The following is a 27,296-nucleotide window of genomic DNA, read 5'->3' as shown; positions in this document are numbered from 1 at the left end:
CACTACAACAAAGTAAAATGGGCCAAAATTGGTGCCTCAGTTTTCTCATCTCTAAAATAAGGATAATAACAATACCCACCTCAGGACTGTGGAGATTAAATGGATTATTATATATAAAGACCTTAGGACAGTGCCTGGCACATAATACGCTCTGGAAGTGTTACCTATCATTACTAATATTATAATCGTTTCTTAATTACACAGCTGCAAGCGTAAGGATAAGAAAAAGAGAACCCTCACTGTTTTGCCCAACTAAACAACAGCTACAGCTATTGGAAAGCGAATTTTTTAAGGACACATTCCAGTAAATGGCTTAATAGGCTGTAAACCCCATTTATGCATGTCTCTTATTCTTTGTTCTGTTCCCAGAGCTCGGCACAAGGTCTGGCATAGAGCAAATACTCAACATCCATCTATCTTCTATCATCTGTCCATCTAATATTTATCTATCTTAATGGATAGGCACTGGATAACAAACAGTAATAGAATTATTCTACCTCCAAAAAGAACTGGATATATCTGCCGGCTCGCTTTATTCTAAAAATTCGTTTAAATTTAGTATACTTTTTTCGTTTATTCAGAATCAACCATAAACTACACCCACAGCCAGCCAGAGGCTTTTAACCCAAGAATGAACAAAAAGGCCCGTTTGCTCAGTAAGTGTTCTGTTAATACTTTAAAAAAAAATACATGCTGCTAGTTCTACCCAATAAAAACAAATGGAAATTTATGAGAGGGAAGAAAAGAAAATCCCCAGTTACCTCCCGGTCTCCTAGGAGACGTGGTCTGACGTCAGTGAGCGGGGCGGGGGGCGGTCGCACGCCCTGCTGCGCATGCCCGCCGGCTCCCCGGCCGAGGGCGGGCGCAGTGCGCATGCTCGCGCCCGGGTCAGCGGGTTAGCGTCTCTGACTGGCTGCGGGGTCGAGGCCGCGCAGTAAATGGCGACGCTGGCGGGAAAGTTGAGTGGCTGTTGCGCCGAGCCTCCGGGGCGATGTGTAGTGACTTCCATAGGTCTGAGTCTGGGACGGAGGTGAGAGCTGCCGAGGTGGGAGCTAGGGAGACGAGAACAGGGCCATGGGCGGGCGAGGGAGCCCCGAGGGCGCGGGAGGCCGGGGCGCCCCGGGGAGGAGGAGGCGCGCGGGGCCCGGACGCCGGCGAGCCTAGAGCCCCGCCCCCCAAACCTGTGTCCCCGGAGCCGGCCCCCGAGACCGCTAGCATTACGGGCCAAACCTGTCATGCGTGAACCAGTCAGACATGGTACGGTGTGCAGGAGAGGCTAGGAAAAAGCAGGGGATCGCCAGGCGGAGTGCTCATAGACTTTTCTAGAACAGTGGTATCTGAGTAGGTGGCTCCACCTGTTGCCTCTGTTCTGTACATCTTTTGCTTAGGGCCTTCAGCCTCGCTATCGCAGCTTACATTTCCAGCCTGAGCATCCAGGGCCACACAAGCCATGTGGTGTCTGCAAAGATTTATTCAGGAATTCAGCCAGCAAGTATCAAGCACTTATTACGTGTTAACCGCTGATTAAAAAACGCAAGAAACAGCTTCTGCTTTTGCAGGACAAGTAAGGGAGGCTGCCTACAAATTACAGGACGGTTGGTAAATCGTGCCGTCCAGTCGAGGGGCGGGCAGCCTGGAAGACTAACTGGGAGGAGGAGGGGACAGCTGAGGTTTTTAGGGACCTTTGGATGGTCGGTGGCTTGGCAAGGAGGGGGTGGCATTCGGGGCAGGGAGTTGGAAGTATGTGGGTTCTGCCTTGAGCAAGGGCGTCACTGATTTAGGGGAACTGCAAGTGGTTCTCTGTAGACGGACAAAGCTAGTGGGGAAACAGTGTTGGGAAGTAAGCCCTGAGAAATAGGCAGAGGCAGGTTATGGAGGATCTTTTATACAGAGGAGGGAGGGGAAGCGATACCTTCTTAAACGATCAACAGGCTCTTTCTGTGAAGGACTAGAGTAGATAGTCTATATTTAGGCTTTGCGGGCCATTCGGTCTCGGTCACAGCTATTCAGCTCTGCTGTGCTAATGTGGAGGCAGCCAGAGGTGTGTAAACAAACGAGCATGGCTGTGTGCCAGTAAACCTTTTATTTTTTAAACTTCAGGATTTGGCCCACTGGCCATAGTTTGCCAACCCTTGGGCCTTCAGAGTAGAGGCGCTGCTCCCTGTAAGAACTGCTACAGTTACAACCTTACTGATTGAAATGATAATTTGAAACGCAGGTTAAACTCAGATGACTTTTGCAATCAGAACAAGCCTAACATCCAAAAAATGAGAGCCCAGTGCAGTCGACGCACTGAACAAAGAATTTAGCATCATATCGTTTGCCTGCCACGGCCGTCTGGAGATCCTAAGCAAGATTAGCTCACTCATATTACTGTGGAGTACAGTGGGGTGGAGGGGAGAAGATTAGGGAGCTGGGCAGTTGGTGCCGCTTCATTCTTTTTCCTCTTTGTCATCAAAACCAACTAAGCAGCCCTCTTTTCCCTTAAGTGCTGGGCTCTGTATGGCCATGGCTTAATTTCTTTGGATTCTATTGTCTTTCTCTGTACATCAGTCTACTAGATGGATCCTCCCTGGAGGCACTGTGTTGAGGAAGATATCTGAGGTCACAAATTATCCCAAGAAGCTGAAATAAACTACTTAATTTTTTTTTATTTTTAAAAAATATTTATTTATTTATCATTTTATATATTTATTTTGGCTGCGCCAGGTCTTAGTTGCGGCATGCGGGATCTTTAGTTGTGGCGTGTGGACTCAGTTGTGGCATGCATGCAGGATCTAGTTCCCTGACCAGGAATCGAACCCAGGCCCCCCTGCATTGGGAGCGTGGAGTCTTACCCACTGGACCACCAGGGTAGTCCTGAAATAAACTACTTTAAATTTTTAATTCACAAGAATAACCACCTTATAAAATAGCTAACCTTTCCCACATCTTGTGAGTAGTAGGGAAGAGACATTTCATACATGTCTTCCAAGAAAACAGTCGCAAAGAATTATTTTCCTTTAACAGATTCTAGGGATGCAATTTAGGGTAGGCCAGATAGCTGAGTGGAAAACTTATATAAGGAGCCCTTGGTTTAAAGAAGACACACATTGGAATGCAATTTACAGTAGAATAACCTGTTCTTTACCTTACTTTTGCACAGTAACAATGGCATGTTTTACTTTTACATTCCTCTGACGGTATTAGAAAAGATTTTGGCAGTATTTTGGTGTCATCCACCAAATGGCTTCATTTACGCATCCTTGTTAAGTAGTGGTGTCCTAAAGCGGTCCGCAGCCTTTTGGGCACCAAGGACCGGTTTCGTGGAAGACAGTTTGTCCATGGATGGGGGTAGGGGTGTTGGTTCAGGTGGTAATGCAAGCGTTGGGAAGCAGCAGATGAAGCTTCGCTCCCCCGCCGCTCACCTGCTGCTAACAGGCCTTGGGCCCAAACCCCTCCGAGGCCTGGGGGTTGGGGACCCCTGGTGTACTTTACATTTTCTCAAAAATGCTGAAAGTGCCTCGCGTTTAAAAGTAATCAATGGATAGATTCAAAGTGTCCAGTTTTGGTTGTCATGCACAACATACTGTTTCCTCTCTTTAACCTTATTATGATAGTTTATATTAAAGTAGTACATGCTTATGACAGAAAATTCCAGTAGTACTGAAATGAAAAGTAGGAAACTTCTCCATCCCAATTATCATTTCTCAAGGTGGATTTTTACACATTTTCCTAGAGGTTTTCTAATGGCATCATTTTGGGGGCTGAGATAGAGAACCCTGGACCATGGCTGTAGTCTTGGCTCAGCCGGGAGCAAGCTGGATGATTTTGGATGTTATTAAACCTTGGCTTCTACCTTTGTAAAAGGAGGGTGGTAGATGATGATTTCTCAGTTGTCTTTCAGCTGTACTCCTAGGAGGTGGGTCCCTATATTTCTATGTGTCCTTTCACCTAAGCACAGTATTCCCTGCACGGTAAACACTTGATAACTATTTATTAATAATAATGACTGGTTTTCTTTTTTTAAATTTATTCTTTGGCCACACCGTGCGGCTTCTGGGATCTTAGTTCCCCGACCAGGGATTGACTCCATGCCCATGGCAGTGAAAGTGCAGAGTCCTGACCACTGGACCACCAGAGAATTCCCTGGTTTTCTTTTCTTAGAAAAGGTCCAGAGGCAAATATTAAATAAGAAAATATTTAGCATTTAATAATATTCTGGTCTCGCATGGTAGACTTAGAACAACATCTGTCCCCGTCTCTCTTCGCTTCCCTTCTTACCCAGAATAGAATCAGTGCTCCATCATTACCGTTCCTCCATTATAAGTACTTTCAACTTCCCTGTCCCTTTCAATCCTAACCTACTTTCCTAACTGCGGTTAAACCCAGCTGTCTACTTTCACTGTCTACCCACTCAGCTGAATATTGCTAAAGAAAATCACAACCAGGCCGACTGATTTCATTTTAAATTTGTAACCATCAACTTCAGGTGGACTCCCAGTCCACTTGTGTTTTTCTAGAAAGTAATTCACTTTCTCCCTACAAAACACCTGTCATCAAATCCAACCTTACGCCTGAATTCCAGACACACGTGTTCTAGTATCTTCTTGATATACCCACATGGATGTCTCATAGGCATCCCAGACTTAACATGCTCATCATGATTGACTCCTGGATGCAGAGAAAACATGAAAAAAATTTTAATATGCCCTACACTGCAGTCTTGGTTTACCACCACACATGTACACCCAGCCCCAACCTGCTTCCTCCCAGGCCTTCCCTATCTTGTCAAACGGTGAATTTGTTCTACCTGTCGCTCAAGCCAAAAACTAAGTCATTCTTGAATCCTCTTTTCCTCTCATATCAGCCCACATCCGTTCGCACATCCTGTTTTCTCTGCCTTCAATATATGTCATGGATTTGACCATGTTTCACTGCTTTTTACTGCAGCCATTCCTATTCCTAGGAACTGTCACCTGCTTGATCACAGTAACCTTCTAACTCGGCTCTGCTCCACCCTGTTCACACTTATTCTAACATATTTTCCACATAGTATCCAGGGTGATCCATTCAAAATGTAAGCAGACTCTACTGTTGAAAGTTTTCCAGAGGCTCCTGTATCATTTATAGTAATATCCAGAATCCTGTTTCCTCCACTGATGCATGATTTGCAGATCGTATGATTTGCCCTTCATTCCCGCCTCGGATCTCTTCTCCTGCCTTTCTGATCTCCTCTTCCACTCTCCCTCACTCTTCTTCAGACACACTGTTGTCTTTGCTATTCCCTGAATGTGCCAAGTGTGCTTCAGCCTCAGGGCCTTTGCAGTGCCTTCAGAAATTGACACGGTTCGCCTCTTCACTTGCTTCATGTTTCTTAGAGGAGAAGCTTTTCCATCCAGTATAAGGAGGTCCTTCCTACTGTTAATCTTTATTCCTTTACTCTGTTTCTTTTTCTTCGTTACACTTACCACATCTGACATCTTATATTGTTTATATGTTGTCTTCCTCCCCACCTCCCACCCCTGCCAATGAAGGGTGGTGACTGCTCTCTGTTGGGATTACTCCTTTAAGTCTTAGTGTTTAGAACAATATTTAGCCCACAGTAGGTGCTCAATAATTGTTTAATGATAAATTTCATGCCTTCCCTTCTCTTCCTTCTCCTTTCTGCCTTGCCTCATGTGTCATTGAGAAAACAAACAAAAAAAATCACAGGACCTCCCTTATTTTTTCCTGTTGTCTGTTACTGATTTCTAGTTTGTTTCCATTATAGTCAAACATACTCTGTATGACTTCAGTTCTTTTATGATTGTTGAGGTTTGTTTTATGGCCCAGGGTGTGATCTAGCTTGATGAACGTTCCATGGGCACTTGAAAAAAAATGTACACTCAGCTATTGTTGGGTCAAATGTTCTGTGTATATGAATTAGATCCTGTTGGTTGTGTTGTTCAGATCTTCTAGTAAGTCTTTTGGTTTCTGAGAAGTGGGTGTTGAAGTCCCAGCTAGTGAGTTTGTCTGTTTCTCCTTTCAGCTGTACGAGTTTTGCTTCGTGTATTTTGAGATGTGTCTGATACGTACACATTTAGGATCACATGTCTTCCTAGTGGATTGATCCTTTTATCGTTATGTAGTGTCCCTCTTTGTCTCTAGTAATTTTCTTTGCTCTGAAGTCTACTTTATCGGGTAGTAATATAGCAATTCCTGGTTTTTCATCAAGTCTGTATTGATAAAAAGTACATGTACTGATTTTCTCTGAATTCCTTCCTGTAAAGTAGAATATTTTTGCTTCTAAGAAAGGGCAGGTTCTCCACTTGTGTTATGAATTCCATCCACCCCACTCCACTCCCTCAAGGACATCACTCCTGCAGGTATCCCCACTTTTTCTGTCTTCTGCATCTGCAGTCTTCTTTCTACCAATCACTTCTATCAGTATCCTAACATAAAGCAGTACACACAAAACAAACCAGAAGACTCCCTACACACCAGCCCCTACCAGCCCCATTCCCTTCCTCCTCTGTAGAGCCCTCCTCCCTTGTGCTCTGGCCTGAGCCTACTTTTCTCTCGTTCACTCTTCAGCCCACTGTTATCTGGCTTCTGTCTCCATATTCCACCAAAAGTGCTCTTGTCAGGGTTACCGTCGAACTTCATGTTGCCAAATGCTCATTTCTGAGCACCCCTTCTCCTACACTAGAAACAGCAGAATATGCACTTCCTGCAGGCAAGCTGTCAGGACCCAGGATGGGGCCAGTCAATGTGTGTCTAGTTCCTGCTCTCAAATTAACCCATTAGAAAAACCTCTTCTTCCCTGGGGAAGAGAGAACAGGAGGATGGGAGCACACACCAGAGGTATTCTCCAGTAGAGGTCCTCACATACAAGGGAGGTGGGGGAGGGGTAAGTGTCCTTCCAATGTCCAATGTAAGCTTCTGCAGTTTTGATTCTGTGCTTTATTGTCTCTTTCTGGGATCTTGCATATAGTTGATTATTCTGTCTAAATGACATTTTGAAGCATAGTCTGATATAACTTCTTAGTGAAATCTTAACTATGCATTTAATGAAATTACTAACTGGTAGGATGTCATAAATTTAAATTTTAGTCCTTATAAATTCTACTAGAAGTGAATGCTTCTTAGGTACCTATAGTAATTTTTGCTTGACTTTTTATATATCTATTTTTCCTTCTTATAGGGTGATTGCTTTTTAAAAAATATTAGTTGTAAAGGCAGCAGCTCTTTGGGGCCTATACTTAGAAACAATGGAATTTTTATGATTTAGTATTCGAGTAACAATTGTCTTTTCCATATAGTTTAGACGAAAGCTTTATTAAGAGCCAGGCCTAGTACTCTGCCCTGAAGGGCGATTGAATTTTCTAAGTGGCAGAGGAGCCTAATTTCACAAGTGAAAAAGAATTAGTCTGTGAATTTAAGGGACTACCATGGTAAGGGCCCAATTTTGCACTGATCACATACATGTTAACATAGCTGCTGCTTTCCCTTGCCATCCTACACATTCCAACTCCTCTCTTACTTTCTGTATGTTATAGTTAACACAGATTTGCCTGGAGTGAATTTCCTCTGTATATATGTAATAAAACTACTAGGAATTGTATTCAGTTTGTAGTGGAAATCCAGGCCTGTTATAGGGCGGGGGTGGGAATATTTGGTTTAGAGTGTTTGCTTCTTTAGGTAGACTTTTATACTTAACTGGTTTGAAACCTTGCTGCTGGGGTCCATCTGTAAACAGATTTAATCACAAAAGGTCAGGGGAAATGAGCCTTTATCCAAATGACAATTACATACACATGTTTGCCTTAATGTCATTCATTTCTGGTTAATTTGATCTTTAAGCTCTCCTTCCTGCTCTAGTGTAAGCTTTTCCATAACCAAATGATGTTTTAAAACATCTGTATGGTACGTGTTCTACTTAACAGGCATTGAAGCTATATGATTGTCTATAAAACAGACTTTTGTTAATGAGTGTTAAGAACTTTGATGAAAGCTGTAAGAATACTCAAGGACTTTTGTTCAGTAGAAGTTTGCATAGATTGTCCAAACATGTGAAAATCTATGTAGTTGGAGGTTCTTTTTACTCTCCATCCTCCCCCAATTCTACCTACCTGTGACCTGTTTACCTTCAACTTAATAGGTAGCTACTAAGTTTCTGCCAAATGTAAAGCATTTTGGAATTGGTGGTGAGCCAGTTCCTTTCAAGCTCTTAGATCCAGATGAGGGAGACTGGTAGGTAATGTGTTCCTAAGTATAGGAATAGCTTCATGGAAGGAGCTGGCCCTGAGGAATGTGTAGAATTTTCATTCATTCAATAGTCTAGGCCTTAGAGCATTTAATTGAGAGAATAGGGAAAGGACATTGCTCTATCAATGAATATTTTGTACGTGCCTGAAAGAACTACATGCTGAATCTCTCTTTCAGCGTTAAAGTTGCCTCTCACACAGATTAGAATCGACTGTCCCTTTTTTATGCCTTCACAGAGCCCCCTGTTATTTCTATTGATATTATAGCACCTACCATACTTTATCGTACTTTTTAAACCTTTGACTCTCCCTCATTAAATTCTTTGAGGAGAGGAACTGTGTCTGTTGTATCTATGTAAGTAAGGTGTTGTATCTATGCACCTTACTCAGTTCCTGGAATACACTTGACTTGCTTGAAATTTTTACCAAATAATATCTGTATAATTGAGTATTACCCCTTTGGCAGACCGTATACTAGCTCCAGTATTGATGTTGCTGTTGAAAACATTTGGGGCTCCTTGTGGTGTTAGAGGGAGTGCTAAGAGAGATGGTTGAGAGAGACCAGATAATTGCCTAGACAGGACCTCAGATTGGTTTGATCTTCGGCTGAGTAGGTCCAAAAACTGTCATCCCTGTACTCAGATTTTTTCAGACTCAGTGATACTGATTCTGAGGCTGTGTAGCACAGGGGAAGAATTCCAGGCTTGGGGAGCCAGAGATCTGTTAAATCCCAACTCTGGCGTCTACTAGTTTTCTCATCTGAAAAATAGAATGATAACAAATAGAGTTAATGTGATAATTAAAGAGATAATGTATATAAATTATGTACCACAGCAAGTACAAATAGTAGCTATTATTAGTTAGCTATTGTTATGATAATAAAACCTGGCAGATACTGATTTACAAACCAAATGCCAAATCTATTAATTTACAATATTAGTGAACTGCCAAATAGAGTAAAATTGTTGTGTCCACTGTGTATTCTTTCCCAGTTAGGAAATTTGCGCTCAGAAAGGTTGCTTAGAGAATCAAGAGAAATAGTTGAATTATCTTAATAGCTACCATCACCCTGCTTTGTTTGCCTGATGTGTTAATCTTCCCTAAAAGGATTAAACTATCATGTCAAACAACTTACTTTGGTTCCCTTTACCCTGGCTTAATTTACTCTTTGCCCTTCTGAAACTCTAGATTGATTCTACCTTGCTTCTTTCAGCTTATTCCTCAGATCTGGACAACATCGTTCATTTTAGTTTACATAATGGTCAGGTTAATGCCAAATTTTTAGGGTATTTTCTGCTTAGGTTTGTAAGATATCTCATCCCATCAAGTGACTTCTATAAATTGTTAATATTATCTATTTTTGTCAGAGTTAATCTATTTCCAAATTCTGGGAGGTACTTTCACTTCCTCTGTATTCGGTATACTCTGCTTTTGGCATTGTAAAACACTGTTTTGAAATTTCTCATTGATAGGTAGTTTTCATCCTTTGAAAATGAATTTGACTTTTTAGTAATAGTGGAAAGTCAGATGCAAATCGGCAAAGTCAGCCAGTTTGATAAGAGGAGTAATACCATTTTATCTAAGAGTCCTGTCAATACAATTCTAATGCTTTTCTGAATTCTGTCTTACGAGGAATTCTCCAGAGGAGGATTCTAAAATATCTTGAGCAGTGACAGTAAGGGTAAACAGTTGGAGTAGCTTCTCACTTTAAATCATTCTGATGAGGATGTTGGTCATTTGTATACATGCTTTTAAAAACATTTTATAGTGATTTCATGTGTTCCATCTTGTCCACGAAAGTTTCTCTGTCTTCTTCTTTTGGACCCTCAACCTTCTAACCCAGTGGTTCTCATACTTTTTGGCCCGAGGACTGAGTTACAGCATAATAAATGGTTCAGTATTTGTATGTCGTACAAAATGGTCACCACAGCAGTTCCAGTTAACATCCATAACCAAAAGGTTGTTGTTTATGTGGGTTATATCTGTCAGGTAAATGGAGAAATTTAAAATACTTAGTGATTTCACCAATGCTTTAAGTATTGGGATGGTGTCAAGCTCACGGTAGTGGATAAAAGTTTTCCAAAATTCAAATTTTATCATTGGCAACAAATACTGTCAGTTTCCTTAAAGTGACCAGCTGACTTTCTTTGTTTTCAGTAAAACGTCTGCCAAATAACAAAGTCTGTGTAATCCTAATTTGTCTGTCAGTCATTCTTTCAAATAAAAGGGTGTTTTATGAAAAAGTATGCAGCTCAGGTAATCACACAAGTGCTTTTCCTAGAGAAAAACCATTGTATTTCAGTTCGGAGCAAAAGTGCTTTCCTTGTCTGTGTGTGAACTTGGGGGAAGTCCCCAAGACTGCCTTCACTTCAGACACCAACTGCAGAGTTCCAGGTTCTCGTGACCTCACTCATTCTGACATTAATTGCATGTTTGGGGGTCCCCAAGACCACCTTCAGGTTTAGTGATTTGCTGGAAGGACTTACAGAATACGCTGAAAGCTTAGTCATGGTTATAGTTTACTACAGCAAAAGGATATAGATTAAAATCAGCCCAGGGAAGAGACATAATGGGACAAAATCCAGAATTCCAAATATGGAGCTTCCAATTGTCCTGTCCTAGTGGAGTATGGACAGTGCTAACTGTCCCCAGCAACAGTGGGGGACAGTATGCCAACCAGGGAAGCTCCCCTGAACTTTGGTGTCCAGAGTGTTTATGCGGCTTTGTCATGTAGACATGGTCAGCCCCCCAACCAGCTGGCCTCTGTGTCCAGCCACTATGCAGAGGTTGAGCTGACCCAAAGCCCTCACCTTTAGGTGAAGATACTTGTGAGACTATCTGGTGTGGCTCAGGGCCCCCAGGTAAACAAAGACACTTTTATCAGCAGGATTTTCCAAGAGGCTTAGAGATTATCTCCCAGGAGCCAAGGGCAAAGGCCAGACCTCTCTTTGGTCAAGGTTAAATTCTTTCCTACTAATATGTTTCCCACGTCATCACAGGGAATATTTTCAACAGTACTCAAAGGTTATGATTTAATATGGAGTCAATACTTATTTACTGCCACATCAAAAACATTCTTATGCAAAAATAGTTTCGCTTGCTTCTTTGTTCTTCTGTGAGTGGTGAAGAGTACCGTGTGCACTAATATGGATTGATGCCACTGCCTTGATTGAGCTGGGTGCCAGCAGTGTTAACCACCTTTGCTGCTGCACCATCAGTGCAAGTGTCAGCATAGTGAGAAAGACAAATAATGTCTTAATATTTATGAAAATAATTGACCACAGGTTTGCCCTCAGAAGCTCTGTTCTAACTCAAAGCACTCTTGAGTGTAGTTAGCAGTCTTTAGCTTGTTTTGTGATAAAAATCTCATCTCCTAGAGGACCTAACTGCAGGTTCTTTGAGGGTAGCTTAATTATCTTCATTTCTGTAGTCTCCATTTTACCTGCCATAGTGCTTTGTACATAGTAGACATTCAGTAAGTATTTGCCAAATTAATATATAGAACCTTTTCATCACTGCAGGAACTCTGTCAAAAACTTTTGCTCCTGTTTAAAAGAAAAAAAAAAAAACCCACAAAGGATGACTGCTTTTCTTCGTTTGTGATACGCGTTTTTGTTGTTTAGAAGGGTTGTCAAATCTGTACTGTTTCCTTAGAACCTTGAGAATCAACTTTGATTGTATTTCCCACGTTGACATTTCAGTCTGTCTTGGAATTTTGCTTCCTGTAGTTCTAGCTCCTTCTGTCTTGGTACAGGCACTTCTCCAGGTTAGTGTGATGGACTTGAGCCTTTTCTCCGCATCTGGCTTTGCTCTCAAATCCATCCCCTCGGTAGCCACCAAGATGATCTGTTTGAAATGCAGATAATAATAGCTTATGCTTACTCTGTGCCAGGCACTCTCGGAACACACTGAATCCTCAACAGTCTTGTGAGGGAAATACTGTTTGTTTTGCTCACTTTACTGATGAGAAACCTCAGGCCCAAAGACCTAGGTGTCTACTCTTAACTGTTCTAGATTGCTTCTAAAACCCCTTGCTCTTATCTACAAGCCAAAGAGCAAACTCCTCAAGGTGACATCCAAGACCCTTTGTGATCTGACTTCTGTTCTTTTAGGACTTCATTATCTCCTGCCAGTTTCGTGCCACAAGCTCTAGCAATTCAAATCTGCTTATAGTTTACCCACACACTGTGCTGATGTCCCATCTGCCAGGTATGCCTGCTTGTGCCCTGTTCACGAATTGACAAATTCACTGGGAGCGTCTCAGGGAAGTTCTTCTCCACCTTTCTCTCTGTCTCCTCCCCCCCGACTCCCCTAGATAAGGAGCTGGCGATATAATGGGCAGACAGATTAAAAGCTGATACCTGATAACAAATGTGGTGAGCAGAGTGAGAAAGATAATTATAATGAGTAAGGAAGGTAAATACTTTGCAATTAGCAGTTTGGTGCTGTGTCCCAAAGACCCTATCAGCTTCTTTGAGGGCAGGGACTCATTTTATACCAACTGTATATGGTACATTAACAAAAAATAAAGTATTTTCTGAATAAATGAACACAACTTTTCTCCTAAACTGTATTTTCTATTTCATAATTTCCTTCAGATCCTCAAAATGATGAAAAATCTCTTACAGACTTTTGGAAAATTGAATAAATGTCGATTTCTAGGATTTTATATTTTTAAACAATGAGTTTTCCTTCTCTTTTTTTTCCCTTTCACAAGCTCCTTGCCCGACTGGAAGGTAGAAGTTCCTTGAAAGAAATAGAACCACATCTGTTTGCTGATGAAGATTCACCTGTGCATGGTAAAAACACAATCTCAAGCCAAAATATAGTGTCATAAATTAAGTTTTATAAAACAAGTTTTTCCCCCACGTATGTTCATATACATACACACACTTCTAGCAACAGCCTATATAGGTTACACTGTGAAATTAACTGAGAAAGATGATGATGAGACACTTTTTTTTTTTTTAATGAGACACTTTTAAGCCTTCATTATCTGTGTCAGATGAGATGGGGTTTGGTTTATTTGCAGTTAAGTCTTCAGTATGAAAACCTCTTTTATCCCAGCACAGTATTTAATGGGAGTTTTGTTATTTATTTTTATTCTTTACAAGTTTGAGAATCACGGGAAAGTCCTTCGGTACTTGGTAGCTCTGTTAATATTTTTGCGATAGGGAGAATAATACCCATTTGTTTTACTGGCCCCTCTACACTAGGGAGAACTAGAAAGAAGGTAGTGTGCTTAGGTGGTTTTCTTCTTTTTTAATATAACAGCCTCAAGGAGATACAGTTCACCCATTTAAGTGTACAGTTTGCACACTTAGGCATCTGTCGGCACCATCAATTCTAGAACATTTTCTTCACCCCAAAAAGAAACCGTTGCCTATTACTAGTCACTACCCATTTCCTTTCACATCCCTTAGCTCTAGGCAACCACTAATCTACTTTCTGCCTCGATAGATTTGCCTTTTCTGGACATTTCATGTAATTGGAATCATACAGTATGTGGTGTTTTGTCACTGACTCTTTCCACTTTGCTTAATATTTTCAAGATTTGTCATATTGTAGCATGCATCAGTAGTTCATTCCTTTTTATTGAATAATAATATTCTGTTGTACCCATTCATCAGTTGGTGTGTACATTTGGGTTGTTTCTACTTTTTGGTTGTTATGACTAATGCTGCTATGATCATTTTGTGTACGAGTTTTTCTGTGGAGAAATGTTTTCAGCTTCCTTGGATAATACCTCTGAGAGGGACTGCTAGGTTGTATGGTAACTCTGTGTTTAACCTTTGGCAAAATTGCCAGACTGTTTTCCAAAGTAGCTGCTTGGGAATTGCCACATTTTACTTGCCACTATCAGTGAAGTGTATAATGGTTCCAGTGGTTCCAGTGAAGTGTATAATGGTTCCAATTTCCCCACTTCCTGCAAACATGTTACTGTCTGTCTTTTTGATTATAGCCTTCCTAGTGAGTATGAAGTGATACCTCATTGTGGTTTTGATTTACACTTCGCTGACGGCTAATGGTATTAAGCATCTTTTACCACAATAAAAAAACAAAATGTCCTTCTTTGACTCTAATAACAATTTTTGTCTTAAAGTATACTTTGTCTGATAATAGGCTAGCCACTTCAGCTCTCTTTTGGTTACTGTTTGGTTACTATCAGCCTTGTGACATGAGGTGTAAAGTGCGCCCATTGTAAACAACCTATAGTTGGATCATGTTTTTTTATTCCATTTTGTCAATCTGCCTTTTGTCTGGACAGTTTAATCCATTTATTACTATTATTAGTTAAGATAGGGTTTATGACTGCCGTTTTGCTATCTGTTTTATATGTGTCTTACGTCTTTCGTTTCTCTATTCATCCTTTACTGTCTTCTTTTGTGTTAAATAGATATTTTCTAGTGTAGCATTTTAATTCCTTGTCATTATTTTTACTTTTTTTTTTCTTTGAGTTATTTACCTCGTGATTGCCCTGAGGATTACAATTACCATCTTAATTTATGACAATCTGGTTTGGATTAAATACCATCTTAATTTCAATATTTTATAAAAAACTTTGCTACCGTATAGCTCCATTCCTGTCCCCTTCCTTTGTGCTGTTTTAAATTACATATTTATATACGGTATGCCCTTAAACACACTTAAAATTTTGCTTAGTTAAAATCATTAAAATTACTTAATGCAGTTGTTTCTTAAATCAGATGAAAAAGTAATTAAAAATAATTAAAAATATAAAAATAATTTAATAATTATTTAATAATTTAATAATCTTAAATCAGATGAAAAAATAATTAAAACTATAAAACACTTATACTGGCTTTTGTATTTACCTATGTAGTCCTATGTTCTTCATTAACTCATTTGGATTTGTTACTGTCTACTGCTGTCCTTTCATGCAGCCTGAAGGACTCCTTTTAGTATTTCCTATAGAGCATATCTGTTAGTTAAAAAAAATTTCTAAACTATCAATAATAAATGACAAATTTTGATCAAACATGTTGGACAAAAGATTGAACTCTTTTTATTCTATCAGAAAGGATATTATTAAGTTGAACCTTACGAAACTGACATTAAAACATAGGTTCAAGGACTTCCTTGGTGGCGCAGTGGTTAAGAATCCTCCTGCCAATGCAGGGGACACGGGTTCAAACCCTGGTCCGGGAAGATCCCACATGCCATAGAGCAACTAAGCCCGTGTGCCACAACTACTGAGCCTGTGCTCTAGAGCCCGAGAGCCACAACTACTGAGCCCACGTGCCACAACTACTGAAGCCTGTGAGCCTAGAGCCTGTGCTCCCCAACAAAGAGAAGCCACCGCAATGAGAAGCTTGCGCACCGCAATGAAGACCCAGTGCAGCCAAAAATAAATAAAATGAAAACAAAAAAAAAATAGGTTTGAAGCACAGCTTATACATTTGAATATTACATTTATAGAAACTTTAAAAACACCATTATGTTCAGTCACTAACAAAAAAGTTTACTTAAAACTATGATAGCTCTTAGAGCTATAAAACTGGTTAGATGGAAAAAAAGAACTGGTTAGATGAATATTCATGGGAGCAACAGCATACATAAGACTGGGATTATAAGAGTAATTTATCAACAACAGCAGTTTATCAGAAACTGTTATAGGGAAGCTCAAGTTGAAGCTGTAAGCGATTTAGCTGTTACAGGGGTCTCTAATGCTGTTGTAAAACATATTTTTAATACTTTTTTGGGATAGTACTTATTCAGTACCATATACAGACTCATTACCTCTTCAGTACTATAATGATTGTCCTCTACAAATTCAACATATTTGTTATACAATTAGTAGGTTGGTACCTAGATGGTGTATTTTTTTGGCTTTTCTTTCTTTTACTTATTTTGAAGGCTCTTTAAATTAGTGAACTTACTCCGACAATCTGTTACCCAAACCCCTTACTCATTCTATTTGTGAGAGTAACTATCAAGGCCAAACCATCCAGATTTTCTGATTTAGTTTAATTTGTCTAATGTCAAACTGTAGAGGTGATTTTTTGGGGTTTTTTTGGGGGGATTGTTTCCTTTAACTACCAGTTGTAATATGCAGTAGTTTGCCTGGACTAGGGTGAGATTTTTTTAACAGCTCACAGAAACTTACGAGATAGTGATTCAGATGCAGTTAAAAGGACCGTGTCTCCTCTACAGAACATAATGTTTGAATATTATTATTACTTTTTTGGCTGCATTGGGTCTTCGTTGCTGTCAAGTGGGCTTTCTCTAGTTGCAGCGAGTGGGATCTACTCTTCGTTGCAGTGCACGGGCTTCTTATTGCGGTGGCTTCTCTTGTTGTGGAGCACAGGCTCTAAGTATGTGGGCTTCAGTAGTTGCGGCGCAAGGGCTCAGTAGTTGTGGCTCGAGGGCTCTAGAGCACAGGCTCAGTAGTTGTAGCTCACAGGCTTAGTTGCTCTGCAGCATGTGGGGTCTTCTGGGACCAGGGATCAAACCCGTGTCCCCTGCATTGGCAGGGAGATTCTTAACCACTGTGCCACCAGGGAGGTCCCTGAATATTATTTTTGATCTTATGATTAAATAGTAAATGTTTATAAAAATCGGTGAAATTGATTTCAATTCATCATTAAACATATTTGCAGGGAATCTAGTTCAAGAAGTTAATGATAGTATTCATGTGTAATTTCCAACTTTGCAGATTTTACTTACCCAGTTGTTATAAATGACCTTTTCCCCCACTTTGCTAGTAATCTGTAAAAGGATAGGAGGGTTTCTATCTACCTAATAATCTCTTAGCCAGCCTTAAACTTTGCCTCAGTTTAACTTGTGCTGAACCAAGGCTCTAAGGAGTCCATATTTACACCACACCAGCTAGTCCTTCGTTAACACATGGATTTAGAAAGCCTTGTTAAACCATGTAGGAAAGCCTTTCTCTTTTGTGTTATGATGAAAAATGTTCACGAGCACCACCCCTCTCTCCAAGAAAATACTTGGCAAACTTTTCATTTTTTCCCCTGTTCTAAGAATCCAGAAAATATCCAGAGATATCTCAGTTACCCTCTGACCAATATCAAGTATTTCTAGCTCTCTGTGGAGTCCCTCCTCTTTTACTTCAGAATATGTTACATTTCTCTTAGCTTAATTTATCTTCATTTGACTCTCCAGCCACATGGAACTGCTACTGAATTTTTTACTTTTTAAATGAGCCTAAACCATTGTGTTCTTTTCTAGTCCCTGATGTGTCCCTACCTTCCCCCACTCTGATTTCTCTCCTTGCTCTTACTCTAGAGGCAGTGACTGCTCCCTGTGCTGCCTTTTCAGCTTATTGACTTCTTTTTTTTTTAATAATAGACTTTAAAAAAATATTTATTTATTCGTTTTTGGCTGTGTTGGGTCTTAGTTTCAGGACGGGGGGGGGTTTCATTGCAGCGTGCAGGCTCTTTGTTTTGGCGCGCAGCCTTCTCTCTAGTGGCACACGGGCTCCGTAGTTACAGCACACAGGCTCTAGAGGGCGCGGGCTTAGTTGCCCCGCGGCATGTGGGATCTTAGTTCCCCGACCAGGGATCGAACCCGTGTCCCCTTCATTGGAAGGTGGACTCTTAACCACTGGACCGCCGGGGAAGTCCCTCAGCCTATCTTCTGAGTATCTGAGTTTCTAAGGTTTGGTTCATAAACTGTTTACATTAATGTGCTTTTGCAGGCTACACGTTTACTGCTCTGCGGTCACTATCCAGGGCCAGTTTAGAGGTCGGTTTCCTACCCTCCCCTGCCATTTCTTTATTTTTAGGACTTTTCTGCTGCATTTAGTATTATTTAGTACTATTTCTACTAAATTTCTGTTTTATCTGTCTTTATGCTGACTTCTCTAACTGTGGATCTATCCAAAGAATTGAGTTTTGGCCCTCTATCTTAGTTTTAGGTTCACTCCCACCCCCCAAAGAGTTTTCTGTTCTCTACTTCTGTGTAACTTATTCCTAGATTGCCATATCCAGCCTCTTATTACTGTTGGGAATCTCAAATCGTAGTGGCTGTAGGGTATATTTATTTGTGACACCTAGAGATACATCTTAACTTACCATTTTGAAAGCTAAATTTTTTTTTTTGAAAGCTAAATCCTTGTTAGGATATTTACATGATTATGTGAATTAAAAATCTCTGCTGGGCTTCCCTGGTGGCGCAGTGGTTGAGAGTCCGCCTGCTGATGCAGGGGACACGGGTTCGTGCCCCGGTCCGGGGGGATCCCGCATGCCGCGGAGCGGCTGGGCCCGTGAGCCATGGCCGCTGAGCCTGTGCGTCCGGAGTCTGTGCTCCGCAACGGGAGAGGCCACAACAGTGAGAGGCCGCGTACCGCAAAAAAAAGAAAAAAAAAAATCTCTGCTCCGCTTATGTGTTTTTTTTTACACAGCACTTCCAAGCCTGTCTCTGAGAGCTTTTAAATCACTACCTTAGGTTTAACCCTTACCTTCTAAGTGAAGGAGGCTGAAGACTTGATAGAAATGAAGTGTCAGCACACTCGGGCCCAGGGCAGCTGGCCTTCACACCTGCCGACTCTGCTAACCAAAGCCCACATCCCCACCTGTAGCTCCCTACCACACCTGCTCCCTTTCAAAATGCCGTGTTCCAAAATTGACTTTCTTCACCAAATGAGAACTTACGTTTTCATTATTTAGATTTCTTCTAAGAAATTCTTAAGAAGAAAGTAACCTGATGAAATGCATTCAAAAGATACCGTACTTTGTGCTGGGGATAGTGTATTCAAGTCCCCACCTTAAAGTAGTGAACAAGAAATAGAATCAGTCAAGCAAATCATCAAAAATGATATAGCATGTTAAGTGTGATGACAGAAGATGATACAGTTTGCTCTTCCCACCTCAGAGTGTTGTTAGTAGGATCCAGCGAGATACGCAGCCGTCCCTTTTCATTTGGAAAGCGATATAAAAAGGTTGGTTACTCCTTCTCAGCCTCTTAGGCCGCCTTTCCTGGGGAAAGGAGAGAAGGTGCTTGCGTGTGGCCTGCTTGTCGGTCTCTGCGTCGTGTTTCTGCGTGGTCCTCCGTGTCCTCCAAATCACTTTCAGGTTAATCTTGCTAAGCTGTGTTTTCAGCTTTCCTTCACTATCATTAATATTGGTTCGGTGTTAATGTTTCTTCATCTAGTGCGTATAGCTTATTCTCTTTCTATAATAGAGGGTGGTAAAAGATTTTTATTTGGGGGCAGGGAGGATTTCCACTTAGCTCATCAGTTATATAGTAGGAGAGAGTAAGTGGAACATCTGGATTGAATATAGTTTTAGTCACTGTGTTAACTTTTAATAAGGGCATCCATGAACAATTGTTAATATGAAAATAGTTTTACTCCTTGAGACTGGAATCTTGGGGGCAGGGGTTTGGGGGAGTCTTTAAAATTTTGAATTGCAGATTGTATATAAGATTATAGTGGAAATTGGCTGAAGTTTTATACTACCTTAAATATGGTATGGTGACAGATTGCTAGGTTTCTTACACATTATTTGTGAATGTTCCAACATACAATGGTTTGTTAGGAATAGCAGGAAATAAAGTAACTGGATTCTCAGATCGACTTGTAGTTTGTTTAGGGCCTAATAATCTGCATTTTTAACATAGTGTTTCCAATTATGTAGTTCAGCCATAAATTAAGTGGCAAACAGGGACTTCCCTGGTGGTCCAGTGGTAAAGAATCCGCCTTCCAATGCAGGGGATGCGGGTTTGATCCCTGGTCGGGGAACTAAGATCCCACATGCCGCGGGATAACTAAGCCCGCGTGCCACAGCTACAGAGCCCACATGCCCTGGAGCCTGTGCGCCACAACTAGAGAAGAGAAAACCCACACGCCACAACTAGAGAAAAGCCCATGCGCCACAACGAAGAGCCCGCATGCCACAACTAAGACCCCATGCAACCTAAAATAAATAAATAAATAATAAATAAATCTTTAAAAAACTAATTAAATGTCAAGCAAACAAGAATTGGAAGGCCACTGTTTAGAGTGGATTTTGAAAAGCTCTGGAGGCTGGACAGTTTCCCCAGGTGTTTTATTTTATCTGTGCTGTCCTCAATGAAAGAGAGTTATTGGAAACTATATAGAAAGAGATTTGGGGTCCTCAAAGTTTAGAGTAGTTGACTTTGATTTATAATGCTAGGAAAATAATTCACAGTGCAGATGTCATTTCAGCAAGACAGTATCAAGCGATACTCATATAGCAAAGGGTAACTGAAGGCAGTTTGGAAACGTGCAGGGGTGTTTTCACCTGAGGGATGCAGTTGGCACTTAGGGCCTGAAAGCTGTGGGTTCTTACTGCCTTGTGTGTGTGAAACTGTACCATCAAGAACTGTTCCACCCATAATGCCAGCAATTTTGAGAAGCCCTAGTTAGGGACTGTTTCACTTGCACGTAGCAGAAGTCCAGCCAAGTGGCTTATTTTTCTCGCACAGGTATGGAGGCAGGCTGGTGTGCGAGGTTCCTTATTGTCATCCACGTCCTGGGTGCCTCCTGTCTTCCTGCCCCACCCTCTTTAGGGTCTGCCCTCCTCAGTGTATACCTGTCATCTTCGCTGTCATCTCAGAGGAGGGAGCGGCAGAGCAGACAGAAGTGGCGCCTGTGTGAGGACAGCACAACTTGGAAACCCCAACAGACATCCACCTGTGTCTCATTGGCTACAGCTGTGCTGCCTGCTGGCCTCTCGTTGCAAGGAAAACTGAGAAGAATCGTTTTTAAGCTGGGCACATTGCTTTCCCCCCAAACTGGGGTTTTATACTTAAGGAAAAATGAGAAACTGGATATGGGATAACTAACTACCAGAAATGGTGTGTGCAGTAGTCAGTAGCTTTTAAAGACCCTAGACCTGTGGCACTTCATTCTTAGTGCTGTAATGTCACCAATTTAAGTGTGAGTGTATGTGGACCCCTCACCAGGAGATTCCCTTAGGCCCATTTCAACCATGTCATTTTGTTTTTCAAATTTTCTTTGTGCTAATTAATAGCCAACACCTTTCTCAGAGGTGAAATTTAGTGATTTACTTTTTATTTCCTTATTTATTTGTATTTGCTTATACAAATCCGTTTTGGCAAATGGATTTAGATTTTCTTTCAAAAGGAAAAAATTTCAGTAAATGTCTTTTTAAACATTTTTGCACACTTTTCATTTTGTAGGCTGTCATTATTGTAGGCTATCAAATGCTGCTGCATTTTGACTGACATTTTTAAATTTTACACAGGTGATATTCTTGAATTTCATGGCCCAGAAGGAACAGGAAAAACAGAAATGCTTTATCATTTAACAGCACGGTGTATACTTCCAAAATCGGAAGGCGGACTGGAAGTAGAAGTCTTGTTTATTGACACAGATTACCACTTTGATATACTTCGGCTTGTTACAATTCTTGAGCACAGACTATCCGAAAGTTCTGAAGAAATAATCAAACACTGCCTTGGGAGGTTTTTTTTGGTGCACTGCAGCAGTAGCACCCAGTTACTCCTCACACTGTACTCGCTAGAAACCATGTTCTGTAGCCACCCCTCCCTCTGCCTTTTGATTTTAGATAGCCTGTCAGCTTTTTATTGGATAGACCGTGTCAATGGAGGAGAAAGTGTTCACTTACAGGAGTCCACTCTGAAGAAATGTTCCCAACTCTTAGAGAAGCTGGTAAATGAGTATCGGTTGGCTCTTTTTGCAACAACACAAAGTATAATGCAGAAAACCTCAAGCTCAGCAGAAGGGCCTTCTTGTGCCTTTAATCGCCAGAGTGATGTGGATGTAGACTATAGACCCTATCTGTGTAAGGCGTGGCAACAAGTGGTAAAGCACAGAATCTTTTTCTCCAAACAAGATGATTCCAAAACGAGCAACCAGTTTTCTTTAGTCTCACGTCATTTAAAAAGTAACAACTTAAAAAAGCATTTTTTTATTATTGGAGAAAGTGGTGTTGAGTTTTGTTGATATGTATCATAAGATAGTCTTTTTGTAGGATATTATGCAAATTTTAAAACATCTTTAATAGGCCAAAAGGGTTTGATTCTAAAGTTCTTAAACTCTAAGGGAACTTAACATAACCGTGTTTCTATACAGAATGGATTTCTTAAACTAGTACAGTAGAACCTTAGACTCTTCTTCCCTAGGTTGTTGAAGATTATTCAAAGTGATAATAACAATTAAGCTATATTAAGTTGTTTTAAGACTAAGTAAATAAGATATACATTTCAGTCCAAATAAAGTGGAATATTCTAACTTTGTGTCACATTTCTGGAATTCAGTTAAATACTTGTTTAGGAAAGTTGAAATGCATTTCTGATTTTTCATATGTAACTCCTTTAAGAAGCTGTAAATTTGGAAAATGTTTCTGTAGAGCTGTTATTTCTGTAAAGAGGATGAAAACAAGGCGCCTACCCAATCTGCCTTTCACACCAAAGACGATGGAAAGTCAGAGCACTTTGATCTGTTTTACTGAATTCAAAGATGGAGCTGCATTATGCTTGAGCTTCTGTATAATTTTTAAAACACAGGGAAATAAGATACCCATTCAAGGAGTTCTGTGAATATTGAAATTTTCATCTTTCTTGTTAAGTGATAGATAAATGCTAAAACTATATAGTAACTGTATGTTACTTGTGTTTTCTTACCCATTTAGAATACTTCAGACATACTCTGAAATGAATTGAAATGTTTCCAGCTGAGAGCTGGACAAGGCTGTATATACTTTGGCCCAGTAATGACCAGAAAGGGGAGCATGCACCTCCAGGGGCACACAAGGTAGTGTATTGTGGAAGAGGAAGAAAATTTTAGAACTTTGATTTATATATTTTAATCTAAGAAAAGATTAAATTATATCAATATTTGATATTCAGATTGACCCTGGCACTCACTCAACCTATATATCAGATTGCCTTATGTCACATGTATATTTGAGGTATCCTGTGGGAAAAGTGGAAAGAATTGACAGTGGTGTTCTCACAGGTATGTTCATTTATATGTAACCTATTTAGTTAAAATAACTGTACGTTCACTTATCTAACGAAGATTCTTTATAAGGGCTTAAAGGATCATCTTCATAATGCAGGCACAGCAGATGTAGCATCTGCTGTCCATACCTGGAGCTCCTGGAGCTTACCTGCAGTTCCCCAAACCCAAAGACTTCTGAAGGTGTCTCTGGACGCCAGAGCCTGCTGCATGGGGCCCAAACCTGGCAGTCCTTAAGCAGTGAGGGTCAGGATTCGGTAGATGAATGCACCTGCTTCCTCAGCCCTCAGTGAGGACAACGACGCATTTCTCAGGGTGGCCCTGGTAGGACTGATTCCCAGTCACGTACAGCAATAATCTGTCCATTAACTCACTGTTTATTGCCTCCCATCCTTCCCTCTCACTTCCCCACTCTCATGGGGCTCCTGGGATTGTCTCCCTAATGAGCAAATCCTTGTCTAGGAACTACTTTTGTTGTGGGTTGAGGGGGAACCAAACTGTCGGCAGGCGTCAGACTAACAGCCCCTCTAGGCTCAGTATTTGCTCTTTAGCCACATTATGGAATTTAAAATGATGGCATTCTAATTGGCTGTCAAGTTAAATTACATTGGATCACATTACTGTCATTCATACCCGCTTACCTGTGTGCCATCAATAGATGTTCTCTTGCCATTAATATACTTTTAAATATTTACATATTTTATCCATAGTTCATCCTTTTTCAGCTTATGTTTTTCTGTATGTTATTACATGCAATACATGTTACACATAAGTAATTTATAAATATTTGTATGTTGAGGGAATATGCTTATTTTTCCCCCATAAGAGTGTGTGATCAGTAAGAGTGACAATCTCTTGCTGTAATTAAGAGGACTTCTCCTTTTAGCTGTTGAGATGTGAAAATTCAGCTACCTTCCCTGTCAAGCGCTGGGTGTGTGTTACACGTGTTTATGAAAAACTTAGCGACTCTTAGCAGAATTCTGGCCTTGGCTATGATAGGAGTTTCCATTTCTCCTCTGTATCAATGAAGTGCTAATTTAATGGGCTGTTATTCACAGATTTATAACTTATTCTTCAGGAACATGATTAAAAAATAATGAACTTTTATATTAACTTAAATTATCAATTATGTATTAATGTGTCAGACCAAAGACTTAGTTATCTTAAAAAGATTTGTTATCTAACATGTTGGAAGGAATTAATCCTGGCTAATAAAGAAGTCTTTTAAACTAAAAGTTATACCAATGGGATTTCTTGAACACTGTAGAAAAATTAATACTTGTAAAAAGAACCAACCTTAAAGGGGTAGAAGCGGCACATCCTGAGCCACAGGTGGCGGATAATGGGGATGCTGGATGGGACCAGAGGAATAACCGGAGTGAGGACTATGGATCCTAGGATAGTTATCCCATTTACTTGTTTAAAAGGGGGGATCATAAAATACATTTCTTATAGGTGCACTTCTCAGGGAGACCATTTAAAACATGCATATGAAAGATGTTTCAGATGTTCATCTGATAAATGCTACAGAAAGTCAAGACAGTGCTCACCTTATCACTTCCATTGTATAAAGTTGTCAGCTTTCAGCTCTCAAATGCTGGATTATTAATATCATTCCAGAAAACTTTGATGCAGACTACTCCTCTGTATGGATTATCTAAGAATGAGGAGGAAACAGACATTTTCAGATGAACAGAAACTGAGAATTTACCACCAAAATTGCCTCACTAAAGGAACTTCTGAAAGATGGACTTCAAGGAGGAAGAATATGATCCCAAAGCCTGAAATGTAAGAAGTAATAGTGAGTAGAGAGAATAGTAAGCACTTGGAGAAATCTAAAGAAATATTGATGGTGTAAAACCACATCCAATTTATGGGAGGAAGAAACGATATAAAGTAGCAATTCTAGGCATCCCATTGCCTATAAGCCTAGTACATAGAAGGTAGGTAATTGAAATTATATCAATCTAAATAGCTTGTATTATTCTGAAGGAGAGTAAAGATATGGACCAAGTTTAGACTTAAGTATTAACTTGACAATTTGAAGAGCTGCTTCTAAAAGAAACAAATTAATATATGCTCCAGTAGTATATGTTGAGGCAAAAGGGAAACGAGAAAAAGAAAAAATGAACCAACACAGCAAAAGTGGATAGGACAAATGAGCACTAAATAATGCGGTAGAGATAAATCCACTTATAAATGTGTTGAACTCTTCTGTGAAAAATCTTGGGTAATTAGGCTAGAGTTTTAACAATCTGCTACATGCTTTTTAAGGAAATACATCTAAAACCGAGATACAGAAATGTTGAGAGCCTAAAGATTAAAAAGACCGGAAAAGTATCAAAGGAAGCTCCTGGAGCGTATAAATAGACTTTAACTGTGGTAATATTTTCTGTCTTAACTGGTTAATGATGGAAGGTTTAGTTTACATGTCCTTTGTAAGATAACTTCAAAAATATAAAGCAAAAATTTAGAGACTACAAGGAGAAATTGACAGTCACCATCATGGTAGACATTTTAATATACCTGGGAGACCAAGCAGTTAAAAAATCAGTTAAAGAGAGAGAATCTAAGCACAAGCTCAAACTTGATGTAATAAACGTATGTAGAACTCTGCAGACAAAATGAGAATGCATATCTTGAACACAAAAGGAAAATTTATGAAAACTGATCATGTGCTATGAGAAGACATCAAATTTCAGAGAGTCAGTGTCATGGAGATCATTTTTCTTCATTATAATGCACTTGTCAGAAGTCGACAACAAAAAGGATAACTAGAAAGTTTCCAAATTTAGAAAAAAGTTTAAATTTCTAAATAATCAATAGGTCACATAAGAAATCATATTCACAATTAGAAAATACTAACATACAAATTGTTAGAAAAAGAATAAACACAAAGGACACAGGAGAAAAACTGAGTAGAAATTACTGAAATAGAAGACACGAGAGAAGCAACAAAGTCAAATGACTGCCAAGAGCAAGGGCTCAAACAGTTTTCAGAGCGAACAGGAAGGCATGACTGTAAATAGAGCGGAGACTTTATATCAGTAACAACCGGTATCAGTAAATCTGAAAACTGAGGCAGTGGACACATCAAAACAATCTCAAAAAAAGTCCCTGAAAAATACTGTAATCATTACAAGACTTGAATCAGTCATTTGAACTCTCCCCACAGTCATTTAGGGGGACTTCCAGTAATAGCAGAATATGTCGCTACCAAAACAGACCCTCTCTGGAGGATGACAATATCATTCATAGGCCTCCAGTTATTTTTAAAAGTGAATTCTTAAATGCAGTGTCCAAAATGCAATCTCAGGTATTACGACACACAAAAAGACAGGTCTCTATGGGTGAGACACTGCAGAAAGAAATGCCCACCCCCGCCCCCACAGACATGAAGGTATATATCAACACATCCACAACTCATGCAGACTAAGAATACACGGGAGGAACGCCGTGAGTCAGGAGTCGGGTAAATGGAGTGGGTGTTCTAAGGTCCTTACATTGTCTGGGAGAAGGAAAGCTATCAACGTTAGACACTGATAAAGAGATTGCGTCTTGTGGTTTCTAGAATAACCACTCAAGAATAGAAAAAAGTTATAATTTTTCACATTAAAGGAATGGACAAAAATCCTCCATTAAATGCGAACTAAGAGAAGGCTGGTATATGTACAGTAATACCAGACAAAAGATACTAAGGTAAGGATAGAAGGTATCTTTACTAGAGGTAAAGAAAAAGTGGAGTTGATAAAACTTTCAATTCACCAGGATAATACAGACATACAAGGGGAATAGAGACATTGAGAATTATGTTTGGAGATTTTAACACCCGAGTAATTGGTAAACAGTAAACAAAACAAAATCAGACAGGATGATCCACAAACACCACACCACTCATCAAGTGCAGAATACATTATCTTTCAGCATGCTTATAACACTTTTTAGGGACCATGTAGTGGGCCATAAAGCTGTGTCAACAAAATTCAAAGGATTGAAATCACAGAGTAAGTTCTCCAGTGCTGATACAATTACACCAGAAATCAGTAACGAAAAGATCATAGAGAATCTGCATATATTTCAAAAGTAAGGAATAAACTTCAAAATAAAATAGATTGGAG

General features: G+C 40.1%; 1 protein-coding gene across 1 annotated transcript; it reads left to right on the top strand.

Annotated features, from left to right (window-relative positions):
- Positions 1–778: 778 nt before the first annotated feature.
- XRCC2 (X-ray repair cross complementing 2) lies at positions 779–24,317 on the top strand. The gene is made up of 3 exons (XM_079931283.1): positions 779–1,030; positions 12,946–13,027; positions 21,440–24,317. The coding sequence occupies exons 1-3, from the start codon at positions 992–994 to the stop codon at positions 22,159–22,161; spliced, it is 843 nt and encodes a 280-aa protein (XP_079787409.1). The 5' UTR covers positions 779–991; the 3' UTR covers positions 22,162–24,317.
- The last annotated feature ends 2,979 nt before the right edge of the window (positions 24,318–27,296 follow it).

This window comes from Stenella coeruleoalba (genome assembly GCF_951394435.1).
Source record: "Stenella coeruleoalba genome assembly, chromosome: 9".
Lineage (NCBI taxonomy): Eukaryota > Metazoa > Chordata > Mammalia > Artiodactyla > Delphinidae > Stenella > Stenella coeruleoalba.
The sequence above is the reverse complement of the archived record's forward strand: the minus strand, read 5'-3'. Positions and strand labels throughout refer to the sequence as shown.

Bases quoted from the DNA above. Each gene is read 5' to 3' on its own strand.
- XRCC2 (XM_079931283.1), top strand. From the start codon at position 992: ATGTGTAGTGACTTCCATAGGTCTGAGTCTGGGACGGAG. The intron at 1,031-12,945 runs GTGAGAGCTGCC...CCCTTTCACAAG, and splicing joins GGTCTGAGTCTGGGACGGAG to CTCCTTGCCCGACTGGAAGG. The intron at 13,028-21,439 runs GTAAAAACACAA...AATTTTACACAG, and splicing joins TGAAGATTCACCTGTGCATG to GTGATATTCTTGAATTTCAT.